The sequence below is a fragment of the Molothrus ater genome, chromosome 11 (assembly GCF_012460135.2).
Source record: "Molothrus ater isolate BHLD 08-10-18 breed brown headed cowbird chromosome 11, BPBGC_Mater_1.1, whole genome shotgun sequence".
Classification (NCBI taxonomy): Eukaryota; Metazoa; Chordata; class Aves; order Passeriformes; family Icteridae; genus Molothrus; species Molothrus ater.
In genome coordinates, this window is record NC_050488.2 from 9,041,245 (window position 1) to 9,066,046 (window position 24,802).

Consider the following 24,802-nt stretch of genomic DNA (forward strand, 5'->3'; position numbering starts at 1 on the left):
GTAATACATCTATACATACTTAAAAGAAAATATAGGATTCCTTAGATGCACTGTTTCCTTAAGGCCCATTAACAACATTTGTTTATCTATCAAAAGCAAACAGCTAGAAATTAAAGTATGCTTTGATCACTGGAGTCATTTTCTAGACAAAAGATGAACGAACATATAACTCAGACAAAATTATGACAAACAAAATTATCACGGTAATAACTTGAGATACAGCGGCCTTCAGTTATCTAAAGCACGAGTAGCAAAGTGAATGCTAGATACAGGCTGAGATAGGAATGGGGCTCTGCAGTGTGCAGCCTCGGGCAGGCTCTGTGGGAAGGTTCTCGCTGTCTCCACCTGCTTCAGCTATTTTACAGTGATAGCATGCAATACTCACAGATTTTTTCAAGTAGTTAACTCATAAATTCTGTAGATTCTCTTGACAAAAAGACATGACTAAGACTGAGCTTAATCAAGTTCAACTCAGTGCAATGAGTCTCAGTGGAATTTAATTTGTTGTTTCCATTTAAGTGGCCTGGCCAAAACCTTTTATCACTTGGTTTAAGAAAAGATTTCATGTCACTGCCTCTTATTAGCCTTCCCTTGTTTATATTCTTGCTGTGATGGGCAAACCAAAAATTTTAGCTATTATCATCATGCACGTCCTTATAGTTTTTGCTGGGCCCCTTCTTTTATTTCCATGTGAATAAAAAAGTGTAAGTGTATCTATGTGAAATATTAAGAATAAAGCACTTAGGAAGAGTGATACATTTTATTAAACAGTAAATTAATTCTACTGGATGCTTAACAAATAATCTTTTGGCAGGAGAAATTTAAGAGAATAGACACATGATCCCTGATAAAAGAAGTACAGAAGAAAGAATTCTTACCTACTGGAGATATTCCCAATAAACAGTGATTCAGAAAGATTTTCACTTAGCCATTTTAAATACATTTTAGTTTTGATAAAATGGGATTATCTCCTTCAGTTGAGAAAGAAAAATATTTCTGCATGTATTGTAACATTTAGAAACATCTGAGTTTCTTCTTCGAGAAGCATCAATGCAGGACAAAAAACAGACTTCAGAGCTGGGAACCAACTAACTGAGAGCATTTTGCTGCAACTCGCAATAAAGCCTCATAAAACACTAGGGCTCTGCATATGGAATATGCCCTTACGGATCTCCAGGAACTCTGCCTTGTTTTGCAGAAATACAGCCATCTGTTAATATCTGGAAGGGTTTGGACAAGAGACACTGCTAGAAAAAGCATGCCCTTGATGTCAGTTGCTGGAATAAAAATGAGAAAAGGCCTATGTGGGACAGCTGGGTTCCAAAGATCCACAACTGCTCAATGTTTGAGCCTGCCTTGCTTTCTTCCATGCTCTATCTTGCTCCTACAGCTGTGATCTCTCAGCAGGATGGTTTCTATCAGGTAGCAGCAAATGCTGTGTTGGCTGCTGGCTGGCCAGGCTCCATCAGCTTCAGCAGGGAGTGACTGTGCAGACTGCTCACATCCACAGAGAAACACCAAAGAACTGCATAAACATCATCTGCTCATCTCATCTTCCACTCCATCCCCCGCCTCGAGATTTCAGTTTAAAGCAGTATTTTATTTGTATTTGAAAATTATATTTGGTCTAATAAATACATTCAGTTAAAACAAATAAACACACACACAAAAAAAGTCATAATTATTTTTAAAGCATCTTTTCTATTTTTCAAACAGCCACAGAAAACATCAAACATTTCAAAAAGTCAATATTAATATTGACTGTTAAATTGATATATTAATAGAAAAGCAAATAAGAGCTGGTCACACGATGACTGTGGTCTGCTAAAATGATAAAGCAGTGAAAAGGCCAGATATTTCAACTTGCCTGATTTACTTTGAAATGAAAAAACACTGCATGTAAAATTAGCTATACATTAGCACAACATGTATTAATGGCATGCATGTTACATTATACTTAGGTATATATACCAAATACATGTGTTATCAACATACTATGCCATGTACATTGTATATATAAACAGATAGGATATATAGCACATAATAAATAACATATTTAAAATCATTGTATAAAATACTCATATTTATTACATAATGTAAATTGAATAGTACATTGCGTATATGCTCACTACATATATAACATTAATGTCAATGTTATCTTGGTAAGACACTCATTTGTATACTGGATACAAGTATCCTTTTTTTAATGCAAACCAGAAATAGGACCAGGGAAGGATCTGAAAGAAAATTGAATAAATGGAGAACCTACCTGACAAGAGAGGATTGAACTGGTAGAATTGCTTATTCTTTCAAAATTAATGCCAAAAGATAATGCAATTGTTCTTTACATAACCAGTCAGAGAGTTAAAAGATCAGAAACAGAAAATAAGTCTGGAATTAAAGAACAATAATAGCGCTAAAATAAAAATATGTAACCTCTTCACTAAATCTGGGGTGATAATTAGAACCAATTTTTTTAACACCGGAGAAAACTTCTCTGAAACATTTCGTTACTTTTTGACAGCTTGGTTCAAAATGTTTTAGAAGCCAAAATCTAGATGTTTTTCAGGTATGCACATGAACTATGTCAGCTGCATTTCATCCTCCTGAAACAGACACCAGCTCTTTAGGGGATAAATGTGACAGTGGCAGTCCCCTACAGAGCTCCCTTTCCCTTATCCAAGATGGCTGTGGAACGGGCTCTTTCTGCCCTCAGCTGTGATGGCTATCAAAACATTTTCATGGACTTCCTGCCCAGAAAAGGAGGGACACAGTTGGCTCCTGCTGCCCTTAGCTAACATGGCTGCGAGGCGCTTGCCTGCTTCAGCTGTGTGACAGCGTCTGCAGAAACGCAGCAGGAGCTGACACTTCCCTCCTCCCCTTTCTCCTCCTCCTCCGAGCACAGCACAGCAGCCAAGCACTTCACACTCAACTCCTCACCCACATGTTGCTTTCCACAGTGGATGGAAATGGGATGGACACTTTCTGATAAGCAGCAGACACCTCATAAAATACCCATACAACAATTGTATCCTCATTTCAGAATGCAACTGCTTTCTGTATTTTCATCTTAGCCTTTGACTCTGCCCCTGATAACTTCTGAACTCATCAGGCAATTTGAAATAGGAGCTGAAAAGCCTGAGGGATAACTACACCCACGCAGCTCCACTGAGAGCTGGCACTCCTGCAGAGAAGGAAGGGTCAGCTCCATGTCCTGGATGAGCAGTGGGGACAGCTCAGCTGTTACATGAGCCATTTGGCAGCGCCAAAGAGAACTGGAAAGGCACGTACCATTGCGTGAGCCTGTCCCAGTGGGATTTCTCCAGGGCATGAAGAAGGGTTCAGGAAAACATAATATGCTAGTGGCTTACAGTTTAAATGACACAGTTATATTATATTATTATGTTATTATAAATACTTAGAACATCAGAGAAATGTATCCACTGCTCAGTTTATTATTTTACTTGATTCTCTTAGGCCCTATAGATGGTAATGGATCTTTTTCATTTCTAATTTTACTTCCAGTCTCCTTTCTCCATTAAACATGAACACAAAAATATAAAAAATGCTCTCAGGAACATTCTTTTCATTCCAACACCTGTAGTACCCTTTGTCCCCACTTTTTACACTTTGCAATTCCCAAGTGCTCTCAATTATTATTTCTACTTTTGCAACTCATTCCCTCAAATGTAATTCCTAATGGACCTAAATTTATTCTCACTTTCTCCATCTTCTTTTTATACCTTTCCTTCTCCCTTTGATTAGTTATGGCACCTTGTATGCTGTAAGCAACAGCCACACAGAATTTCCACTCATTAAAATAATTAGTAAGAGCAAATTATGATTATATTTATCAGAGCAGTACAATCTCATAAGCTGATGAAAGCCATGAAGTGACGTGCCAGATTTTTTTTCCCCTGTCAGGAGAATTAAAACTACGGATAAACACTTCTAAACGTTCCACCTATCCGTTGTTTGTTTTTGTCTTCACAAAATCAGACTTTAATCTTGGATTTCATTTCTCTGTTTCAAACACAGATGCTACAGCCTAGTTTTGCTGTCGTTTTCTCACTGGATTGTTGGAAAAAAACTAGTCTGTTACAAGTCAACCTCCCTTCCCCAAATCACACTGCAGTCAAAAATAAAGGAAAACAAAATGAAGACAGCCCTGAGATTTTACTGTGCTACAACTAAGAACATACCAATCATGCTTTGTGTCATACACTGCACTGCCTTACCTTGACTGCTGCTTTTTCCCCTCATCCCCTGCTGAAGCGCCTGGCCCAGCTGCACTCCTGTCCTCCACAGCTGCCAGCTCTTTCTGCCATCTCCCATATCCCTAATCCTAACACCCTGTCACTGGGTAATTATAGTGCTGGCATGACCCCAACATCTATCTTACATCAACAATTCCCACTTGTTTGCTTTACAGGGAATGACGGAATTAAAAATGTATTTGGACTGGAGAGACTCGTTCAGCACCAGATGACCTTGACAAGTGACCTTTCCTTGGTTTCTAGAAAACAGGCATAAATATGACCTCGGGTGATGCTCCACGGTGTACTGAAGGAAGACACAGCAGTGTCCCCACCTCAGTTCTGTCCCTGCAGCCACTGCTCCAGGAGTCCCCCGGCTCCAGCTGCCAACCTGCAACAAGACATGGCAAACACGGCCAGCATTGCTCCGGCCCCAGGACGCATCAAACCACACCGCGGCTCCCCAGGCTTTAAACTTGGATCATAAAACGACCAGACACGTACAGGGAAAGCAGGAGCGTGTTCAGGAGACTCCTGCAGTTTCACATGCAAGCTCTGCTAAGAACGTGTCACCCCAGCTCCTCCTCTGAGCTCCACCCTTTCACAGAATCACAAAATATTCTGAGTTGGAATCAGATCATCGAGTCCAACTCCTGGCCCTGCACACGGTGCCCCGGGAATCCCACCGTGTGCCTGAGAGCAAAAGGTTTGTGAACTGGCAGTCTTGGGGCCACGACCACTTCCCTGGGCAGCCTATTCAGGTGCTCTGCCACTCTGCGTGAAAAGCCTTCTCCTAAAATCCAACCTAAACCTCCCCTGACACAACGTCGGGCCATTCCCTCTCCCCATTATGTTTAAGGGCTGACGGGCCCCGCTCGCGCCCTCCCTCCCAGAGCTGAGAACAGCGAAGGCAAAGCGACAGCCCGGGGCCGGGGCTCACTCACCTCAGATACCTGCCCCGTGCTAGCACGTCCCAGCCGTGCCCCTCCGGGTGAGCACCGACCCCCGTCCCCTCACCCCTCGCGGCCCAGCCGCGCCCCCTCCCGCGCGCCCGGAGCGGGGCGTGACCCGCCCGTGCCGCAGCCTCACCGTGCGCAAGGCGCATGCGCGAGGCCAGCCGGTGCGCACGCTGCCCGCCCCCGGCTCCGCCCCGGCCCGGCCCCGCCGCCGCGGCCACACCGGGAAGGGCTCCAGGCGCTATGGCGGCGGCTGCGCGCAAGGTAAGGGGGGAGCGGGGCGCGTCCCGTGCCGCCCGCGGGGTCGAGGAGACGCGGGGGGACGCGCCGAGGGAGGCGCCTGACCCGGTTTGTTTTGGCCCCCGCAGGTTGGAGGAAACTTCCCGCGGCCGGTGGCCTCCTGAGCGGCAAAGCGACCGAGCGGGAGCGCCCGGGCCCGGCCGCCAGGCCTCTCCCGCCGCCGGGGCAGCGGAGCCGCACTGGGCGGGCGGAGAGCGCGGGGGTGCGCAGCGGGCCCGCCTCATGCGCAGTCACCTGCGGAGAGGCTGAGCGGAGCCGCCGCCGCCGCGCCCCGCGCCGGGGGCTCCTGGCGAGCACTTCCCGGGGCAGCCCCCGCTGCCCGGCCCTGCGGAGCCGCCGCCGAGGGACGCACAACGACCCCGCCGCCGGCCGGAGCCACCGCCGGGGAGCGACCTGTCAGGGCCGGCCCCGAGAACCCTGCCCACGCGCTGGTTTGTCCCCGGGAGAAGGCGAGTTGGGAGCCTCTCCATGCCTTATCAAGTTCCTTATCTGAGCGGCTCCCAGAAGCTGTAGAGCAGTTCAGCTTTATCTGGTGTAAGGGAGAAAAACAGTGTAGCTCTCGCACTCCATCCTATATCGAGGACCACCTATTCTGCTGGGGTTTATCACACGAAGATGGTGAAATGCGGATTGCTGGGTGAACCATTAGGTCCCTGTTGTGGAACGAGGGCTTTGTATTCGCCTTCCAGTTCCTGATCTGTGCCGTGTGTGTGAGGACGCTAATCTTTCTCCTTCATCCCCCTTCCATAAACCTTTCCTTGCTTCCATGTTGCATTGGTCAGACTTTTGGTCAGTGTTGTTTACGGAAGGGGGGGGGAAGAAGGCAGTTGAGGTTACAAACAAAAGTACTTGTATGACTCATCTACTTGGATTTAAGACATTGTATCCTTCTTTCACGGGGCCTTTGCTTCTCTCTGAAGGAATCAGATGCTTTTTCCTATTCTTCCAGAGGAGGATGGATTGAAAGTTGTACGTTTTAGACTTTTTTTGGGCCACTGCTGATATTATTAAAAGACATAATGGGACTTTTTCACTGGATTATTGCCAGAATTAGTTTACACACTGAAACAATGAGTTGTTAGGCCTCTCATGATAATATTTGTCCTGCTTTAATATAAAGTTGCTGTGGAGGTGTTTTTAAAATTGCGGAGGACAGTCTGCATCAGAAGAGGCTCTCTTCATCTCTGGTTGGTGTGGCAACCACAATCTGTCCTCGATGCCTTCAGCCTTGGCCATCTTCACTTGCCGCCCGAACTCCCACCCGTTTCAGGAGCGTCATGTCTACCTGGACGAGCCTGTCAAGATCGGCCGCTCGGTGGCTCGCTGCCGGCCAGCCCAGAACAATGCCACCTTTGACTGCAAGGTGCTCTCCAGGAACCATGCTCTGGTCTGGTTTGATCACAAGACAGGCAAGGTAGGATGTTCATGTGAAAACACTGAAACTGCACATATGTTTTAGCAAGTCCCTGTAGATTGTGGATCACTCTGGTTTTGCTGTCATAAATGTGGTTGCGTAGGGCAGGAGTGAGATTTGTGATAAAGTGGTAACTTTCCAGGTAAGTTGGTAATTTCTTTGAATATTATGAAAAGTATACGAAACTAACATTTGAAAAGGGTAGTTGAAAGGCTTGCATGTGTCTTATTTATTACTGGAAATGGGTGATTTTGAGGTGAGACGAGGTGTGAATGTGAAAGCACGTTGTATCGATATAGTGGTGTAATAGTATTTTTTTCAAATGTAGAGAAATTACTGTTTTATCAGTGTGTGAAAATTGATTGTGAGGAGCGTTGAAAAATTGATTTTAAAAAGATACTGTTCTTGTTTGGCACTCTTCCTACTTGTTCTTTTGAAATTTTGTGGAGTATTTTGTTAGGCTCTCGTAGGAGGCTTATTACTGACAACAGGAGTGTAATGGGTGGCATTCATGATATAGTCTTATTGTTAGTGAAAATGGTTTTAAAATACATCCTGTGTTCTAACTGTTCCTCTCTCAAGTCTGGCAGTCTTGTTAAGCAAAATTGAGGGGTCCTGTAGTGCATGTTTTGTCCACTAGGGATTGAACTGGGACAAGTAAAGTTGTTTTACTTAATGACTGTCAAGTTAATTTTAAATATCCAGCGAAAAATTAACAAAGGGCGGACTGCAGTTGCTCAGCACTGTATTCTTTTTTGAACTCTATTGATGTAATGCTCTAGAACTTAACGTGTTCTAAGTCAGCTGCTTTTTAGCTTCACACCAAGTTCTTCTATGAAATGCAGTCAGTGTAGCTCTGGATTTTAAGAAGAACATGGTCTGTAACTCATGCAGATTTTTTCAGTAGTATGACACAGCATGAGGAGCAGTACAAGGCAGTCAAAGTTCTTAAACCTTCCATTGTTACCTATCCTGTATTATGCAATACTTGGACATGATGGGACAAGACAAGCATTTAATTTCTTAAGGCTGGGTTATGGCTTTCAAGTTACCTGCAGGTAATTGTGCAAACTGCTATCTGTATTAAACATTTCACTAAGCATCTTGCTTAGCTCTATTGTGTATGTGATGTGCATTCTTGGATTCTAGAAAACTTAAGTGCTTGAAATACTTTCAGTGTAGTCTTTAACCTTTCTTGTTTGATTCAACAAAGTAAAATGTTCCAATTTATTGTGCTGTTTTTAAATTAGAAAGCATTATGCACATAGCTTTTTATCAACATTTCTTATGACTTACAAAGACTTTAAGACCCCCATGTGCTCTATTATGGTTACAAATATGATTTGTCATTTTCAAGATGGTTAATTTGAGAAAGCACTGAGTGTTGAGCAAGTCTACTAATTGATAGACAAGCTTCAAAAACCATCAGCTATGAGGATTTTTGTTTGTTTTTAAATTTCAGTTAGCTTTGGCTTCTCTAATATAGGTAAAAAATTTGCATGCTTACTCATTTATCTGTTTAAAAATAGCAACTTATTAGTAGTAATTAAAAGAATTGTATTTGATAGTTCTTGAGATAACGTCATGTGAAGATATGACAGAGGTCTGGTGAAAATTGCCAAGGTGGGCATCTGTAGCCATAGTAAACAGCTAAAGAATGGGTTTGTGATCATGCCCTGGAATCCACTCCTATTGCATGTTCTATTTCAGATTTTGTGCTTGTTTGTTGGCTGTATGGACTGGCTTTTGATCTGGTTGAGTATTGGAATGGTAAATTGTGAGACGGTGGGGTGGGGGAAATGCACCATTAGTGATAACAGGTATCAAATGCTGTTGTGAAAAGGTAGTTAGAAGATACTGATAAATAAGGCTTGATCTTGAATCACAAGAACTTCTTAAAAAAATTCTGTAGTGCTTTCAAAGTGCAAAGAAAACGAGGCCAGAACATATACGTGCAGCAACATCTATTATCATTGTTTACATAACTGCTAATAAGCACATCTCATTTAGGAAATTGTCATTATCCTATCAATGACCTATATTTAAACCTGCACAAATTCTCTTTGTCACAGTATTTGTAAACATTTCTTAGAATCTTATATATAGGACATTCATCAATTCTGGATTTTTTGAAAGGTAAAAGACCTTCAAATGTTCATTTAATAATGAGAAAAACCTTCAGCTATTTCAAAATAGTTTGTTAATGATCTGGGACTACAGTTTCATAAGTTGTGGACTTTGGCAATACCAGTTTCGGGCATTACCAGTCACTCAGTCCAGGCTCTGTTGCTTCTTGAGCTGCCTTTCAGTTACACTTTATTACTTTTTTCTTTTTTTCATGGGGGCTTGGAGTTTTATTTTGTTTAGTGAATCATGTGAGTGATCCTGTTTACTATATAGTAAACAATTTTGTCAGTATTATCTGTAAATAGAGGTAGAACCTGAAGAGAGGGAGCATTAGTAAGCTATGTCAAGGAAAGTAATACACAATTTTTTTCCTAAGGCAGAGGAAGGTATAAGCTGAAATATGTTGCATAAGTAGACCAAGCTGAAGATAACATGTTACTTACAATTGAAAGATGTGAATGTTTATTTTGTATAAAGGCATTTTAATTATGCATGGAAAAAGTTATTAGCCCAGGGAGATAATGTCTATGTAACACCAGCATTATTAAGGTTGAAAATAGAGTGAGTTTTCAAGATCACCAGTACATAGCAGTTAAAAGAATGTACTTAAAGCTGGATTTGCTTTTTAAAATATTTTAAACATAGTATGTGAGCCTAAATATGTGTATGATAAAGGTGGAAGGAGATGGTGGTTGGATTATCTGTACTTAGACTTTTTCTGTACATAGTAATATTTTTGAAGATAACTGGTGCAATGCCTCTTCCTTCCTGTGTTTGTAGATACAGCATAATAACTCCTAGTTAACTAGTGGATTATGAAGTGATAACATTAGAATATTATAATTAGAATTCATTTTGGTTTTATTTTTTTTTTTAGTAATTGCAAGTTAATGAATCTGGGTTTTTTTAGAGGTGCCTGAAAAAGTGACTCACTAGATACGTAGGAAGTAGATGCTATGCTCAACATGGAGTGTTCCAAAAAGTGTGAATCAAAGCAAAAGAAAAAGTGGGCTATACTTCAGAAAATCTAAATGTGTTCAGCTCAAATCACTGCATTTGAGAAGAAACCCTTTAAAATAGTGTAACTGAAATAATCTTAAACTTGTTTTTATGGGTTTTGTTTTCATTTCTAAAAATAAGCAAGTGGAAGACCTTTGAGAATTTGTATGTGACTTCCAGGCTGAAATGCTTCTGACAGATGTAGAAGCTTTTAGTAGAAACCTGAAGCTTCCAAACAGATATCCAGGCTTTCAAAATCTGGAATTATTCACTCCCTGACGTTGTTGTGAGCTGCTATTAAAAGTACCTCTTATAGGGAATTCATTGCCACAGTTTACCAAAGGCTCTGAGAAACTGTGAAAAATGAAGTATTTTCTTAGATTAAAAGCACCCTAAAGAACTGGTCATTTTTAATAACTGAAAAAAAAAGTGTAGGCACAAGTTGATGTGTTAATGGTAAATAATGCTATTGTTTTCATTAAATCAGAGTGGATATGAATTGAATTGAGCACATTCATATCTTGGTGATGGAAATGCTAAGTAGTATATTGAAATCCATGGTCCCCGTAATAGTAAATGAAATTCATTAAAGCTGTGCATTATGGCTTCTAGACTTAAAATACGTGTGGTAAAAGTACTGCAAAGAACTTAAAAAAAAACAAATACAAAACAGATTCTGCCCCCCCCAAAATCCAGGAGGAAAACCCAAACCCAACCAATCATACCAAACCCCAACAACTCAAAGCAGCCAGCCCAAAGCCCAAAGGCACAGCCAGTTTAGCGTGATCTGAAGGACACAGTGCAGTTTCCTCTGGTCTGTTTGGGATGAGCCCAAGCCCGGGAGTGTTGCTGTGGTGGGGCTGAGTTGATCTGCTCAAGGGCAGGGCTGCCCCCATCACAGACCTGCTGTGCTGCTGAACGGGCAGGCAGGGGCCTCAGGACAAACGCGGGGCTGCACTTGGAAAGGAAGAACCCCTTGCAGCTTATTGGACCCTATCTAGCATTCTGCATTTAATTTTGGACCACTAATGCAAGAAATACATTGACAAACAGGAGCTGAGATTAGATGGTCTTTTTTTGCTGTATTGTACTAGGCAGTTAAGTAAATTGATATGAAAGAAAGCAAACAAAATTAGTAAAGAGGAAATACGTTACTCACTTAACATTACATAAAATGTTTTGTGGATATCAAGAACTTGGCATGATTCAGAAAAGCACAGAACATTTGCTTTGGATGTTCTGTTTGTTCGGAAGTATTTTAGTAAATTTGTCTTAAAAAACTAAGTGGGATATGAAGAATGGTATTTGGAATTGCAGGGTTTTGGTGGGAAGTTTTTTTTCCTGCTGCTTCCAGTAGAGAATCCTGTGTGATACTCTGGCCTATTTAGTGCTGATCTATGTAAGGTATGTTTATTTTCCCATCTATCAGTAGCATTTATTTTGATAGATACCATGTCTGTTATTTGTTTTTTCCTCTATTATATCTTCTTGACTTTCTGTTAGGATTGTGGTCCCAGAGATGAGCAGATGTTTTATTTTTCAGTACTCTTGATGTTGCTGTATGCTTACAGTCTGCAGTGGAGACACTGTCTTCAAAACATTGAATATTTCCAAGTGCCCTGGGGGACTGACCAGGGATTTGCTGTAATGCACTAAGGTGAAACTCCAGTGCTTAGGTGCTTCTGGTAAGAGGGTGATGGCAGGCAGCCCTCACATACACCTGTTAATATTTTTATGTAAGTGCTTTTCACCCTGAATGAACCACCCAATTTTATACTGATATGATCATGAGGATAGGATGGGGTAGGGAGCTCTTGCTTTTGACCAAGTTCAGCCCCATGGTTTTGGGAGCTGGTGTAGGAGTGCAGGCAGCCATTTATAGTAGAGGTAAGGCAATGCTGACAAGGATTTCCCTGCAGAGATACCATCTAGAGCCACTGCTGCAGAGTTAATACTGTAATTCTTGGAGCTGAGCCATTGCAGTCATGCTGCATCTATCCTGAGCCAGGAACACCAACACATTGATTAGGCTTTAAAAACAAACAAAAATCCCTTTTGTATTTGCAATGAATTTTTACAAACCTCAAATGAATCAGGTTACTTAGCTGGAATGAAGGCCAATAAATGTGTTTTCCTTAGATCTCTTATGGGATGGTTTGGGTTTGCTCCTGGTCCCAGGCTTATAAATGCAAAACCTTGTTTCCCTACATTTTTATTATATAAAGTTGTTATGGATTTTTACTTTTTTATATGTTGGTAGGGTAATCCAGTGATCATTTGCAGGTGGATTTACATGGCACTGGAGAAATACTTTGATTTGGCTTTATCTTCTCATTTTTCTTAATGTTACAGCCTCATTTGCTTATTTATCTAATGAAAGTAATTGAATTTATGTATGCTGTAAAGGGCCATGTGGGTGAGGAGTGTCTGTGTCACTGTGCTACTTTGGTTGTATTGATTTGAGTCTGATCTAGCTAGAATTCTGCAAAATGTGTCGATACATACTCAGCTGTTTTGTTGCATTTTGGATTTTGTAATTTCTTTTAATAGATAACATAAAGTGAAAATGATGAGTGTTTCTGGAACCAGGACGGTCAAAAGGAAGCAAGAAATCTGTCTCCATTCCTACAGCTACCAATTTTACACTCTATTGCTACTAAATTATATGACTATTTGTTGTCTCTGGATTTTCTTTTGAATCACATCAATACTTGCTTCCTGTTAATGTTCACTTGCAGAGAGTTTGGATTATCCAAGAGCTCTGAATTTTGTTAGATCTTGCTGTGACCATTTATTAATTTTCCCAACTTGTCTGTCTTTCCAGAAACGTTTCTGCTTGTGGCAGAATTTTTGGAAAAAGGCTCAGCATTGTCACATTTTTGTTGAATATAGACAAGTGTTTTCTCAGTCTGCTCTAGGAGTGGGGACATCAGGCAGAGAGATGGGTTGGACTATACCCATCTTGCAAGAGGACATATCTCTCTGCCAGAGGCCCAGAAGAGTTTCCTCCTTGAAAAGGAAAATCATTGTGCTGGAGCCAAACAATTAATTGGATACAATTTTTCTGTTGTGTTGTACCAGACTTGTGTGTGATTGAGCAATGCCTTAGAGTTTATTTCAGTCTTGAGAAAGTATAAATAAATTATGAACTTCCAGCAGGCTTATAATAGAAAGTCCAAAATCCTGTAGTAGCACTGTAGTTGAGTGGAAAAACACAGAAAATGCTAGCAGGAGTTTGACCTTTTCTTTCCCTTTCTTTACTTTAGTAAAAAATAAACATAAAAAGTTCAGGGATTAGTCAAGAGTAGTTTAGGGCATGAGGAATTTATAAGATCCTTGCAGAGCTAAGGAACATTACAGTATTGATAGTTGAACTGTGGTGTGTAGTGAAGGGAAATATATGTTATTCATAGAACTTCTAGGTTATAAAACATTAACCAACCATTGGAAAGAATTGACAGTTACATGGGCTCAATTGCAAGTGTCCTAATAGTGTAAAATTTGAGAACTTGTAAATAAATACAAAAAATAGTGACAGCATTGTGTTATGTTAAAGTAAGTTTTTCCCAAGTAGGAATATCTTTAGTTTTAGTTTTCACATGATAATTCAAATGTGTTGAAAATATTTTTTACAGAAAGTCTTCAATACAGAAAGCATACAATGTCTCATATAGGAATAAAACCTATATAAGAACAGAAGGGTGATCTTTTGCTCCTGTGTTAAGATAGTATTGAATAGAAACATAAGAATTAACTTACTAGTGCTGCATATTCTCATAATTACACTTGTAGTATTTCTTCCATAAAAATAAAATAAATGCAAGAGCTTAAGATGGAAAAGTCATGGCTGCATGTAACCATGTATTGAGTAATACCCTTTTTAAAGGAAGGAATAGAAATGTTATGTTTCAAATCCAGAATGAAAAGCTCTGTAATGGGCCAGATAGATATTTGTACAGCAAGTTCTTTTGAAGACATTTGGTACTGGCTGCTGCTATCTGCATATGTCATTAGTCTTATCTGATACGGAAGTTTTTGCTCTTAAATGGAACTTTTCCAGAGTTGTTCCTTTTTTGGAAGTGGAGTGAGCTGAAGTTTAAACCTTGATTTGTTTAAAACTTAATCTTTGCCATAGTATCAATGTTCTGTAAGTGGTTTTTTTGTTTGTTTAACTCCACTCCAGCAGAGTTTAATGATTATGCCTCCCTTTCTGGTTTTTTGTTTTTGTTTTTTTTTTTTAAATTGGTTTTCTTGAAGTGTAATGCTTAATTATATAGGTTAGAAGCCAGATCTCTTGGTTCTGCAAAGCTGAGCATTTAGCCTGCCTGCCTTTTTGCCTTTTAATATCCTGGTGACCTTTCCCAGTAACTCGTGGCACAATTAACTGTCATTGTCTCCTTTTTTTCGTTGTTAGCTGTGATAGTTATGCCAGAACTTATGGGCAATAGAATTGCAAATCAGTTCCTGTAGTATTACTTGTGATTTTATTCTGCCATTGCTGGGTTTTGCACTTTTGCCTACTGTTTCCAGGTGCTTGAAGAATCTGAAAGCTTTCAGGATAATGAATTATTTGTAATTCGTCATGTTTTGAACTCGGTTATTTAAAAAAATAAGCTTTGTTTTTTATATCTGATTGTGAAAGAATCCATTCTGCAACCAGGTTATTTTTGCAGGTCTGTGATCTCTGTAGGTAACTCCTTGTTGTGTTCTTATCATTACAGGGATTCCTCTTGCTGGATGCCAGAGGAATTTTTAAGGTTATGTCAATATTAACACATACTTTTAAGGGACAAAGAATAAGTTTGATGAAGTTCCTTTTGTTTGTATGGATTCCAGAACTTTAGGTCATTAAATAGGGTGGTATCTGCTTTGAGTGAGGTTACAATACTGTGAACAAGGGCAGCAAATCCTACATGACATGGATGAACTGGCAGAGGATAAGTAAGGTTGGTGTGTACCTCAGGAGATTGTCCAGTCCCATCTGCTGGTCCACAGCAGGTCTAATGAGTTGAGGTTGCTTGTGGACTTTGTAGAGAATTTTGTGTACAGAATTAATCCCTACAGGAAATAAGCTTCTGAGGTCAGTGGCAGGCGTATTAGCTGGTAGATTAGCCTGTGTTGCTGTTCTCTTAAGTGTTGTTTGTAACTTCCAGTGTATGTATGTATAGTTAAATTTAGTATTATGCTTACCTGGAGTACTTCTTGTGTAGTGTAACTTAAAATTAGTACCAAAATGTGTCAGGTAAATTTTAAAAGCATTTCTGGAGGAAAAGAAGCACTAAATGAATGACATACGAATGTTCCTAATTCCATAAGGGTGGAAATAATACAACACTTTCACTTATAGCTGTCAACCACTACTTCCTTTTTAACAACTCAAAGGGGAAATTATTTTCTTTTGGTCTTCCCCTTTAAGGACCTTTTGTAGACTGCATATTCCAGCACTTGTAAGAGAGAGCCAGGAATACAAATTGTCATGGAAGGGGTATATTTGTTTTTGCAATCTCTGTAGCTATTCGATGTTAGGTCAAGCTGCTGGTTGTGCCACTTAAGCAGAGCTTTGGTAGTTATATAAATATTGTCAGCTACAGTGAAGGCCAGTGATTTGGTCTATGAACAGAGCCCTTCCTATGTAATTAAGGGAATAAGTGATAGGCTGCTGTTTATATTAATAATATGTTACCTATAACACAGAAAGGCAGGTGGATGTTCTAAGTCTATTTGAATGCTCTTTACCCATGGCGTCATTCTGATCTTTGGTTACATTTATGAATGACTCTTAATTAGAAAGTTAAAAGAGTATGTGTGCTGTGTTTAGATAACTTCTAACTTGCACATAAACAGAGAAGAAAATGTTTCTGGAGTTTTTGTACCTGAACAAATGCATTGCATCAGCACACAAGGACAGCCTTCCTTTCAAAGTGCATGTTTTGATCCTGAATCTCTGTACACATGCTGCCTCCCTGACTGAGACCAGCACAGATTGTACATCCATCCTGTGGCAGCATATTGCTTCCTGATCAATTGAATGCAGATCTACATTTTAGCTGCAGATTGACCTTCCCTGACCCCATGTTCCAGAAGTGGGCTTGGGAAGGGTTAGGTTAGCAAAACATTGCTGTCCTTTCTCTGAGCCGCTCTGGGACATCCAGATTGCATTCCTGGGGCCTCCTTAGGTCACCCTCTCCTGGGATTTTGCCTGCTTCACAGGTCAGTGTCAATGTGCCTGCAGTTGAATAATTTTGTATGCAGATGTGCAGGTAAGAGGGGTTTTTTTGGTCTCCTCTGGTTATCAAATGTAAGTGTGCTCATTTTCCTTCCTTTCCCATGCAGCTTAATGTTGAGCCTTCCCAGGATAAGTATTGCTGGATAAATTTTAGATGATATTCTGTTTTATAAACTAATACTAAAGGATCTTCATGACTATTACTCTTTATTTTGGGATCTGTAACTTGTAATCTCTTTGATGTGTGTTATGGTTTTTACTTGCTGTATGCATTTTGGTTTATAATTGGTGTTTTGTAAATAATTGCTTTGTAATATCCTTTAAAGCCTTTTATGAAGATGGAGTTTGGAGTCTAATGTTAGGGTACCTGTAATCTTGCAACATGATTTCAGTGGCTGGATCTGCTTGCTGGTGCTATGCCTCAAATCTAGAATGGTTTAACATACCATTCTGCTTTCAATATTGCTTCAGACAGTTATTATGCAGGTGAGCAAAGCTCAGTGCAGACTATTCTGTCTTGTTCAGACCAAAACTTTTCAGATAGTAGAAGGATTTAAGAAATAATAAGTGCTTGGTTATACTTGTAGACATTTGGAAGAGGTAATTTTTTTCAACTGCTACACTCATGCTGAGGTGTCCCAAATATTCTTTTTCATGGGACAGTTGTAGTGGAAGGATTTTAAAATGTGAATTTGTGATCATATATGGACAGAAAATGTTTTAACCTTGAAGTTTAATTGTGTTTACAGGCACAGTTAACATGCATTTTTATTTCAAAACTGGTTATATTTAATATATAAAATTATGTTTAGTATTTTTATTTAATGGTGAGATAGTGGTGACATAGAAAAGAAGAAAAGAGGCAAATCAGCTTTCTAGGTATAGTCTCTTCTATCTGAAAACAAGTTATGACATTTGGAGAGTTCTGCTTGAATTTACAAAAAACGTGGTGAAAAAGTCACAAGAAAAACAAATATTTTGGAACACAGGAAGGGGCCAACTTTTTTTTTTCTTTAATATTAGCAGTGACAGTATAATTGCTAGGACATGGAAAAGGACTTTACTGAGTATACTGAATCAAATATGAAAAATGGGTCAATTCAGTCTTTTTTGTTATTTTTGACCCATATAACTCCTGCTCTGGGGTTTCCTTTCCATAAAGCTAGAGATGATAGAGTGAATGGACAGGACCAACCTGCTACTGATCAGAGAGTCACAGAATGGTTTGGGCTGGGAGGGACCTTAAAGATCATCTAATGCCAACACCCTTGCCATGGGCAGGGACACCTCCCACTAGACCAGGGTGCTCAGAGTGCCAGCCAGCCTGGCCTTGAACAGTTCCAGGGATGGGGCATCTTCCAGTTGTTTGGGGTTTTTCCCCCCATCATTGTTCCTTTCTTGGTGTTTTTTAATTCATTTTGCTCATTAAGTACTAGCATAGTAGTAATAGTAGTAGTTATTGTTACTATATTCCAAAGCAGAAGAATTTCTGTCAATGCTTTTAATAATTCTTGGTGAAATGTCCCATTTCAGTGGAAGAAAAGCACACCAGCAATAAATGACTACACAATCACAGAGGTGTTAGGTACACCACATTTGCTCAAACAGGAGTGCATTTTTATCAGTTGTGTCCGTGTGCAGGTCTGAGGCCATCCTAGCAGGGTTCTTTTGGCTTGTCCATATGCTGTGTAGACTTGGGCTGGTGGGGTGAGCTCCTTATTTCCCTCATGTATTGTATTTGTGAGCATTTGAAAGAGTAGGAGCTATACTTGCCTTTTTCATGCAGCCTTTGAAGTATGAGCGTTGTTTGCTGGAATCTTAAAAGAGGGAGGAGAAAGAAAGTTTATCTGCTTTGATAAACAAGCCTTTGGAAAGAGCTCTGTGACCTTGCTTGAAGAAGGATTATGATGACAGGAATGTCTTGTATATTTATTTTATATAATCACAAGTGGTGAATTCAGTTAAATGTGGCTTGTTACACTGTAAGACACTTAGATACCTGCCTGCACTTGAGGCAGAGTAAGGGTATTATCATTTAAATGTCTGAATTATGATAATTTACATACTTGTTTAACATGCTAGCAGTGTATGAAGCCAAACTTACAAGTTTTGAGAACATTATCATTTAAATAACTTGAGTTGTTTAGTTTTTTTCAAGTATTAGGGCTTTAGGTTCTAGAGAATAGGCATGGATGACTGTTCTTTATAAAGGTGTTAACAGGTTTTTTCTGCTTGGGTAGAGCTGTTAAAGATGCCCCATAGCAGAAAGCCTGCATGACTTGCATCTTCCCACGATGCTAATGAGAAATTGCGTTTTGAAAACTGTGGTGGAATATAGAGTCTTTGTTATTTGCTGCAAAACTCGGAGCTGCAATTCAGAGAGAACTCTTGCTTTTCTGTTTCAGTTCTACTCTTTTACAGGATTTTGTTCCAATTCAGAAGGTACTTTTTTCACTATCAATTTGTGTTCCTCCATGCTTTCTAGTACCTTTGACAGAACAACTAAAGCAAATAGCACAGAGCAAAATCTTGTCAGCTTACACTGTGCAGTGAAAATGAATTTTAGAAAATCCAAGGTCACTGAACCTACATGTTTCTGAAAATGTTGGTGGTAACACTCATTTAGAGCATGATGCTCTTGCCACCATTAGGGCAGTAATCTAATTGAACAGGAATAGTGAAATGGAAGAATAGGCAGCAAAAAAGCACAGTGAACCCCACATCAGAGGAGGGTGTTGCTTGTTTCAAATAGCTGATCCTCTTGAGGCACAGTGAACCTCAACATCAGAGTAGGGTGTTTCATCTTTCAAATAGCTGATCCTCTCGAGGCCTAAAGCCTCTGTAGCAGGGAGTTCCTTTCTGTATTGTGTTTTTGTCAAATGCTGGGTAGTAACTTCCTTTCATTTTTAATGTATGTATATTACCATTAGAAAATATGATACTTCAGGTTGGAATTAAATTTCCCTTTATTTTTTCTGGTTGAGAAGGTGAAAAACAAAATGTTCTGCAAAATACTGTTCTTAGGAAAGTATTTGACAAAACTGAAGAAAAAAGAACAAATCTATGGCAGAAAAGGTTATGGGTACACTGAATATTTCTAAACCAGTTGTCAGATGCCCGGTGAGCTCTTCTGCATAACTGATCCATCATTCGTCCTATCCTGAACATGTTGATTCTCACACCTGAGCCACTCTTAAAATAACTAAAATGAGATTTCAGCTCTCTTGTCTGTCCTCTGTAATGTCAGTGCTGTCTTCCTTTGGTCTTTGGGATGAAAAGAATTGCAGATTTTTAAGAGTTACCTATTTTTTACAATGCCTCCCCACTCAAGTCTCTAAGTAATCCCAACTGCTGCCTTCCTCTTCCTGTATCTTCCTGCAAAGTGCAAACCCCAGTGGTAAAATTCCAGCTTCATGTGCCTTGCCTTCCTCTCATGTCCACGAGGCTTTGAGTACATGTGGTGATGGAGCAGCCAGGCATGAGTCAGTTTAGGGGCTGGACAGAGGGAAATCAGGGGAAAGAGGAAACGCTGGAAGAAACTTTTCTGCTTCTCTTTCTCATTCTTTCTAAATACAAACAACCAGTTCTCAGGTCACTTTCTGTGGTTTGAGCTGGTAGCCATGGAGGGTGGTGCTCAGGTGCTGTGAGGACAGGAAGCACATCTGTGTGGTCAGTTTGGAGAACTGGTGAGGTGAACTTTGTACCAGCTCTGAGGCTATGCTGGGGATAGACAGTCGGGTGAGAAGAGCACTGAAGATACCAGGGAGTCTGCATGGGAAATTCTACAGGGATGGATAGAGACAAGTGGATCAGTGTTACAAGTGAATCAAGTGATGCAGAAGGGAATATTGAAACTGAAGAGCAATTGAAGGAATTGAAGTCACAGTTGCACACTCTAGATTGCAAGTTGCCCTTTTTATAAAAAAAAAAAAAAAAAAGAAAAACCAACAGGAAACATGTATTGCTACTTCTCCTTTTTAAATGTACTTGTACCATTAGGCACAGTGCCCAAAGAGCAGAGTTCTGCGCTATGAAAAAATGATCAGAAACATTACAATTATCATTTAAGGTAACAAAGCTTTTTATTGGTGATTTTCTGTGTTATGCTGTTTGAATATTTAATTTTTAAAAAATGCTTACTTCTCTCAGGTTCTATTGAAATATTCTTAGCATGTTGAAAAGAGCCATTGTTATGAGCAGTGCAGGAATGGCAGTTGTAAGGAGCTGTATTTGTAGTGAAGTAAAGTATCTCCAGAGCAGATAGATTTTTTTTTTCTTTTTTTTATTGAACTAGTTGTGTAGTTGGAAGATGGGTCATCTTCCATGAAAGATTTTAGGAAAAATAGTTTCAGCTCCTTATATAAAACTGTTCTTAGCAAGGAGTGTGCTGTCTCTCTGCCATATTTGAGACACTTACTGTTGAGCACTTTACCCGTTTTTAATTGTGAGTTGTTAATGAGAGCATTCCGTATTAGAGTTCACTAAGTGGTTTTGGTTGAAATAGCAGCATGGAAATATTTGTCATATATGTGCTTTTGATCCTACCTGAAGTTTTATAGTTATTCTTGTCTAACTGGCAAAGAAAGAAATGTTTTGTATTCTATCAAAAAGTCCACTGCAAGAATACTTCTGTTGTAATTTATTGTGGAATATTGCTGTCAATTGACTTACTTTCTGTAAATGATTCTTAATTTTCTCTTAAAATAATAAGTGAAAAATGCGTTAATAATTTGCACATTAGTTATTGTATATATGGGTGACTGATAAAATCCAGGAGGACCTTCTGAAATTTTGAGTTTATATTTGAAAATTAGTTTATTCAAAATATTTAGGTATTCATAGAATAGTTAGGAATAAAGATTTAACTTCAGTTGGTTTAAAATACTACCTTTTTTGCTGTTAGAATAGTAGCTGTGTGAGTTCTCTTGGGATTTTTCTCTGGTTTGTTACTCTGAACTATTGATGTTTGCTCAATTTTGTTTACTAGTTTGCTGTTTCTGGTATTTAATTTCAAGCTAAACCTTTCAAAGGGAAGTGAAGAAAACAGCAAGGTTCCTGATGTGCCTGTTAAGAAACGCTGAGGTTGAGAAACAGGTGGCAGAGAGCTGCTGGGTGGTGGTTGATGATAGTGTGTCCTGCTTTGCATTGGCTCTGCTTGGCACTGCATGAGTGGATGGTAGTCTGGAGACACTCAGATGCTGAGTCTGGAGGTTGGCAGGTCCATCCAGTTTGTGCAGTCAGGGGGTAGATAAGCTGCTCAAGTTGTCCAGTTTTGAATTTAATGTGAAAAGTATAACCTAACAAGGTAAATTAGGCACCTTTATTAAGAGCATATGTTTATTTTATCTAAATTGAACTACTTTTAAGAGACAGAGAAGCAAGTGAATGTACTAAAAATGCACTTTGTACCATGAGAGGTTGTTAAGAATTAAATAATATACTTTAAGCTCAGAAGTTTAGCCCCCCTTTGTTTTTGAGGTACCTTGTTGAATGTTGAAGGAGTACAGGATATTCTGTGGTGTTTTTCCAGTGCCTTGTGTGCTTTGCACGTGTTGCTGTTGCGTGCAGGGAGGTGACTGGTCCACACTCAGTTCCACCACGTGTCTGTATTTTGTCTATTCCAAAAGAAACCAGAACATATAAACAGGGAGAGAGCTGGAGGTGTCCCGTGGTGCAACTCTTGAGGCGGTGTTAGGGAGAAGAGCACAGCAGCCGTGCCCTGCACAGGGTGTGTTCCATAATTGCTGAGATGGTACTGCTCCCAGCATAGACCTGCTGTCAATGGGGGAACTTGTGGGATGAAAACTATTTGAGATACTGACAGAAGAAAGCAGGGAGCTGACTCCTGACACTTCCCTGGAAACCTAGATGGGAAATTGTGAGTGCAGTCAAGGAAAGTGCCGTGCAGCCAAGAGATCTGCAGAGGCTTGGGGTGGTGTGTACGGTACTTGCTGCTGCAGTCTGTCATTGACAGGGTCTAAAATACAGCTGCTTGCTCGGCCCTCAGGAGCTGCTGTCAGGTGGCAGCAGAGGCAGGAGGTGCTTTGGAGATAAGTAGGAGAAGGACTAGCTTACTTCTGTCCAAGCCTGTGCTAGACAGACAAATTCCTGCCTGCTAACCAGAGCTATGTGGAAGGGTACTTCTGTGTGAGAGGGCCTTGCCTTTACTGGCTTCCCATATCTCTTAGGTTTTGTAATTTCGGTGGAAATTCTCATGAATTTGTGTATAAACAATCAGGAGAGCTGTTGCTGATCTATATACAAATTTCATGTTCTGTTTCTGTTAGAACAATAACATCTTAGTTGTTTTAAGGCTGGTTGGGCAAACTTGTGAAGTGTTTTTTCTGGTAATCACTTGAAAATTCATCTAACAGAAGTGCCACAGATTTGTTTGGGATTTTTCAATTTTTTTCTTTTATTAAATAGTGCAAAGCTGTAATAATCCAATGAAACATTGAACCAACCTGCATCATGTATTGTGTTTGATATGCCTAGTATTTGCTTAAGACCCAAGTGTACTACTTGGCTGCACAAGAAAATCTTTTTCCAAAAATTTTAAAAGAAGAAATAGGGACACACATGTTTCTCTTAAACTTGTGTTTAACTGTGTTGCTCTTAATGCTGCCAATTCCCAGTGGCCCAACCTATTTTCCTTTGAAACAAGCTTTGGATAGCATCTCATTCTAATTAAAGTTTATTAAAACTTTGTACTAATAGTAGACTAATTATAGGTAGTGTAAAAGTCTTGCTGATTTTCCTTTAATCAAAGTGTAATCTTGTCTACAGCTGTATTAAATTTAAGCTTAGATGTCAAACCTCTTGGAATGTCAAAGCTTATTACTTAACAGCAAACATGTTTTTTGTGGGAAGGCTGTGTTTGTACTGGGAGTGCAGTTTGAATGTTATGGGAACTTAATTTGAGGGCTCATCTGTTTTGGTGATACACAGTACAGATCTTTTTTTCCATGGAGTAGATGGGCCAGTGTAGATGGGACTGATCTCATGCACAGTACCAGTGCAGTGCCACTGTTATTAAGTGTTATCATTTTTAATGACAAGCTTGCTGAGCTTTCTTCCATGTTGTTTGGGCTATAAATTTTGAAATAATTCTTTAAATATTTTTGTTTTGAACTTCTAGTGTATGTCCTTCTGTCAGTTGGGGTTTTGGTCTTTTAGTAAATGACTCATTTTCCTCGTTTGGTTTAGTTTCTGGACCTTGTTTTCTGTTCTTCTAAGAGCATAGATAATGAATTGTAGAAGAATTTAATATATTAAATATCAAGAATACATTTCATCAAAGGGTGATCTTTGTACAGAAAAAGCATAACTGTTCTCAGAACAGATTTTTTTTTTAAATGCTGATTAGACACAGAATGTGTCTAATGCATGTTAATTCCGTTTCTTGCAGCATATGGCCAATTTCTAGCTAGATAATTTTTACCATTGATTAGGAAGTTCAATGTCTATATTTAATGGGAAAAGCCTCTGACGGCATTCTGGTTTTTACCTATGCTTGCTGATTCTGGGTAAAATTCCTGTAACTTGTATAATTTCAGTATCATGAAGACTGAAGTTGAGAAATCTAATTTTAAAATTTGAGAAGTATGTGAATTGTTAATGTGGATGTTGAAGTGCAGAAGGAGCTTGTCTGGGAAGCTTTGGACTGTAAAGATGGAATTAATAGTTTAGGCAACCCACAGAATATGTGGGTACATTCCTATAATTAATGGAAAATTCAGTATTAAAAAAAAAAGTTGAACAACCAAATCTTCATAATGTGAGCAGTGTTCAGCTGTAGTTTCTGCTCTGCTTTTTGTGGCATTGGTTTTGCATTACCCAGCCCGGGCAGTGTGTTATGTATCGTGGCCTTGCCCTCTAGTGGCTGCAACTCAGCTTTAAATAGTGAACGGAAAAGGAATTTTCGTGCTTAGGAAAGGGATTTGGAAAACTTTTTTTGGTGATTTAAAGAATTAAATTATCGGGACTATTTCTTCTTTGACAGTCTAGAACCTCTGATGCTAGAAAGACATTCTTTTTGTATTTTGAAAATTTTTGTCTGTGTTCTAGAGGAAAGTATGGCACATTTAGTACAAAAATTTGTAAAGCTTGGTAATGACTTTTCAGAGGTCTGGGTGACCACTCCCTCAGGCCTTTCAGCTGAAAGGATGTGAGATTGCCAGCAGTACTTTGCGGTTCCCCTGCTCCTAATGCCCACTGGCAGATTGGTCAGGGGCACTGATGTGTTCTGGGTGCATTTCTGTTGACAAAGAAATTAAAAGATTTGGGTTATTGGTCGTTTTGTATGTGTGTGTATTGTTTTATATTTTTAGCTTGTCTAAAGAATCATATTCACGGGCACAGGTGTTACCAGTGTAACATCCTTGATGACCCTGATAGAAAATAGCTAGGAAAAAAGCCAGCAAAATGCTTCTGTCTGTGTAGGAAGCTGTACCCTGGCAAGCTTTGCCATATTAGCAACCTGTCTAATCTGTAAATCCAATGTGCCTTGCATGAGATTTTTGCC

At 39.7% G+C, this 24,802-nt stretch overlaps 1 protein-coding gene across 25 annotated transcripts in view; it reads left to right on the top strand.

Moving 5' to 3' along the window:
• Nucleotides 1-5,405: 5,405 nt before the first annotated feature.
• The window catches only part of SLMAP (sarcolemma associated protein), a 90,726-nt gene continuing 71,329 nt past the window's right edge, over nucleotides 5,406-24,802 (top strand). For all 25 annotated transcript variants that reach the window (XM_036391066.2, XM_036391065.1, XM_036391064.1 and 22 more), the window contains exons 1-2: nucleotides 5,406-5,476; nucleotides 5,581-6,926. In XM_036391066.2, coding sequence (XP_036246959.1) covers nucleotides 6,729-6,926 — 198 coding nt within the window. In that variant the 5' untranslated portion in view covers nucleotides 5,406-5,476; nucleotides 5,581-6,728. The remainder of the gene's footprint in view (nucleotides 5,477-5,580; nucleotides 6,927-24,802) is intronic.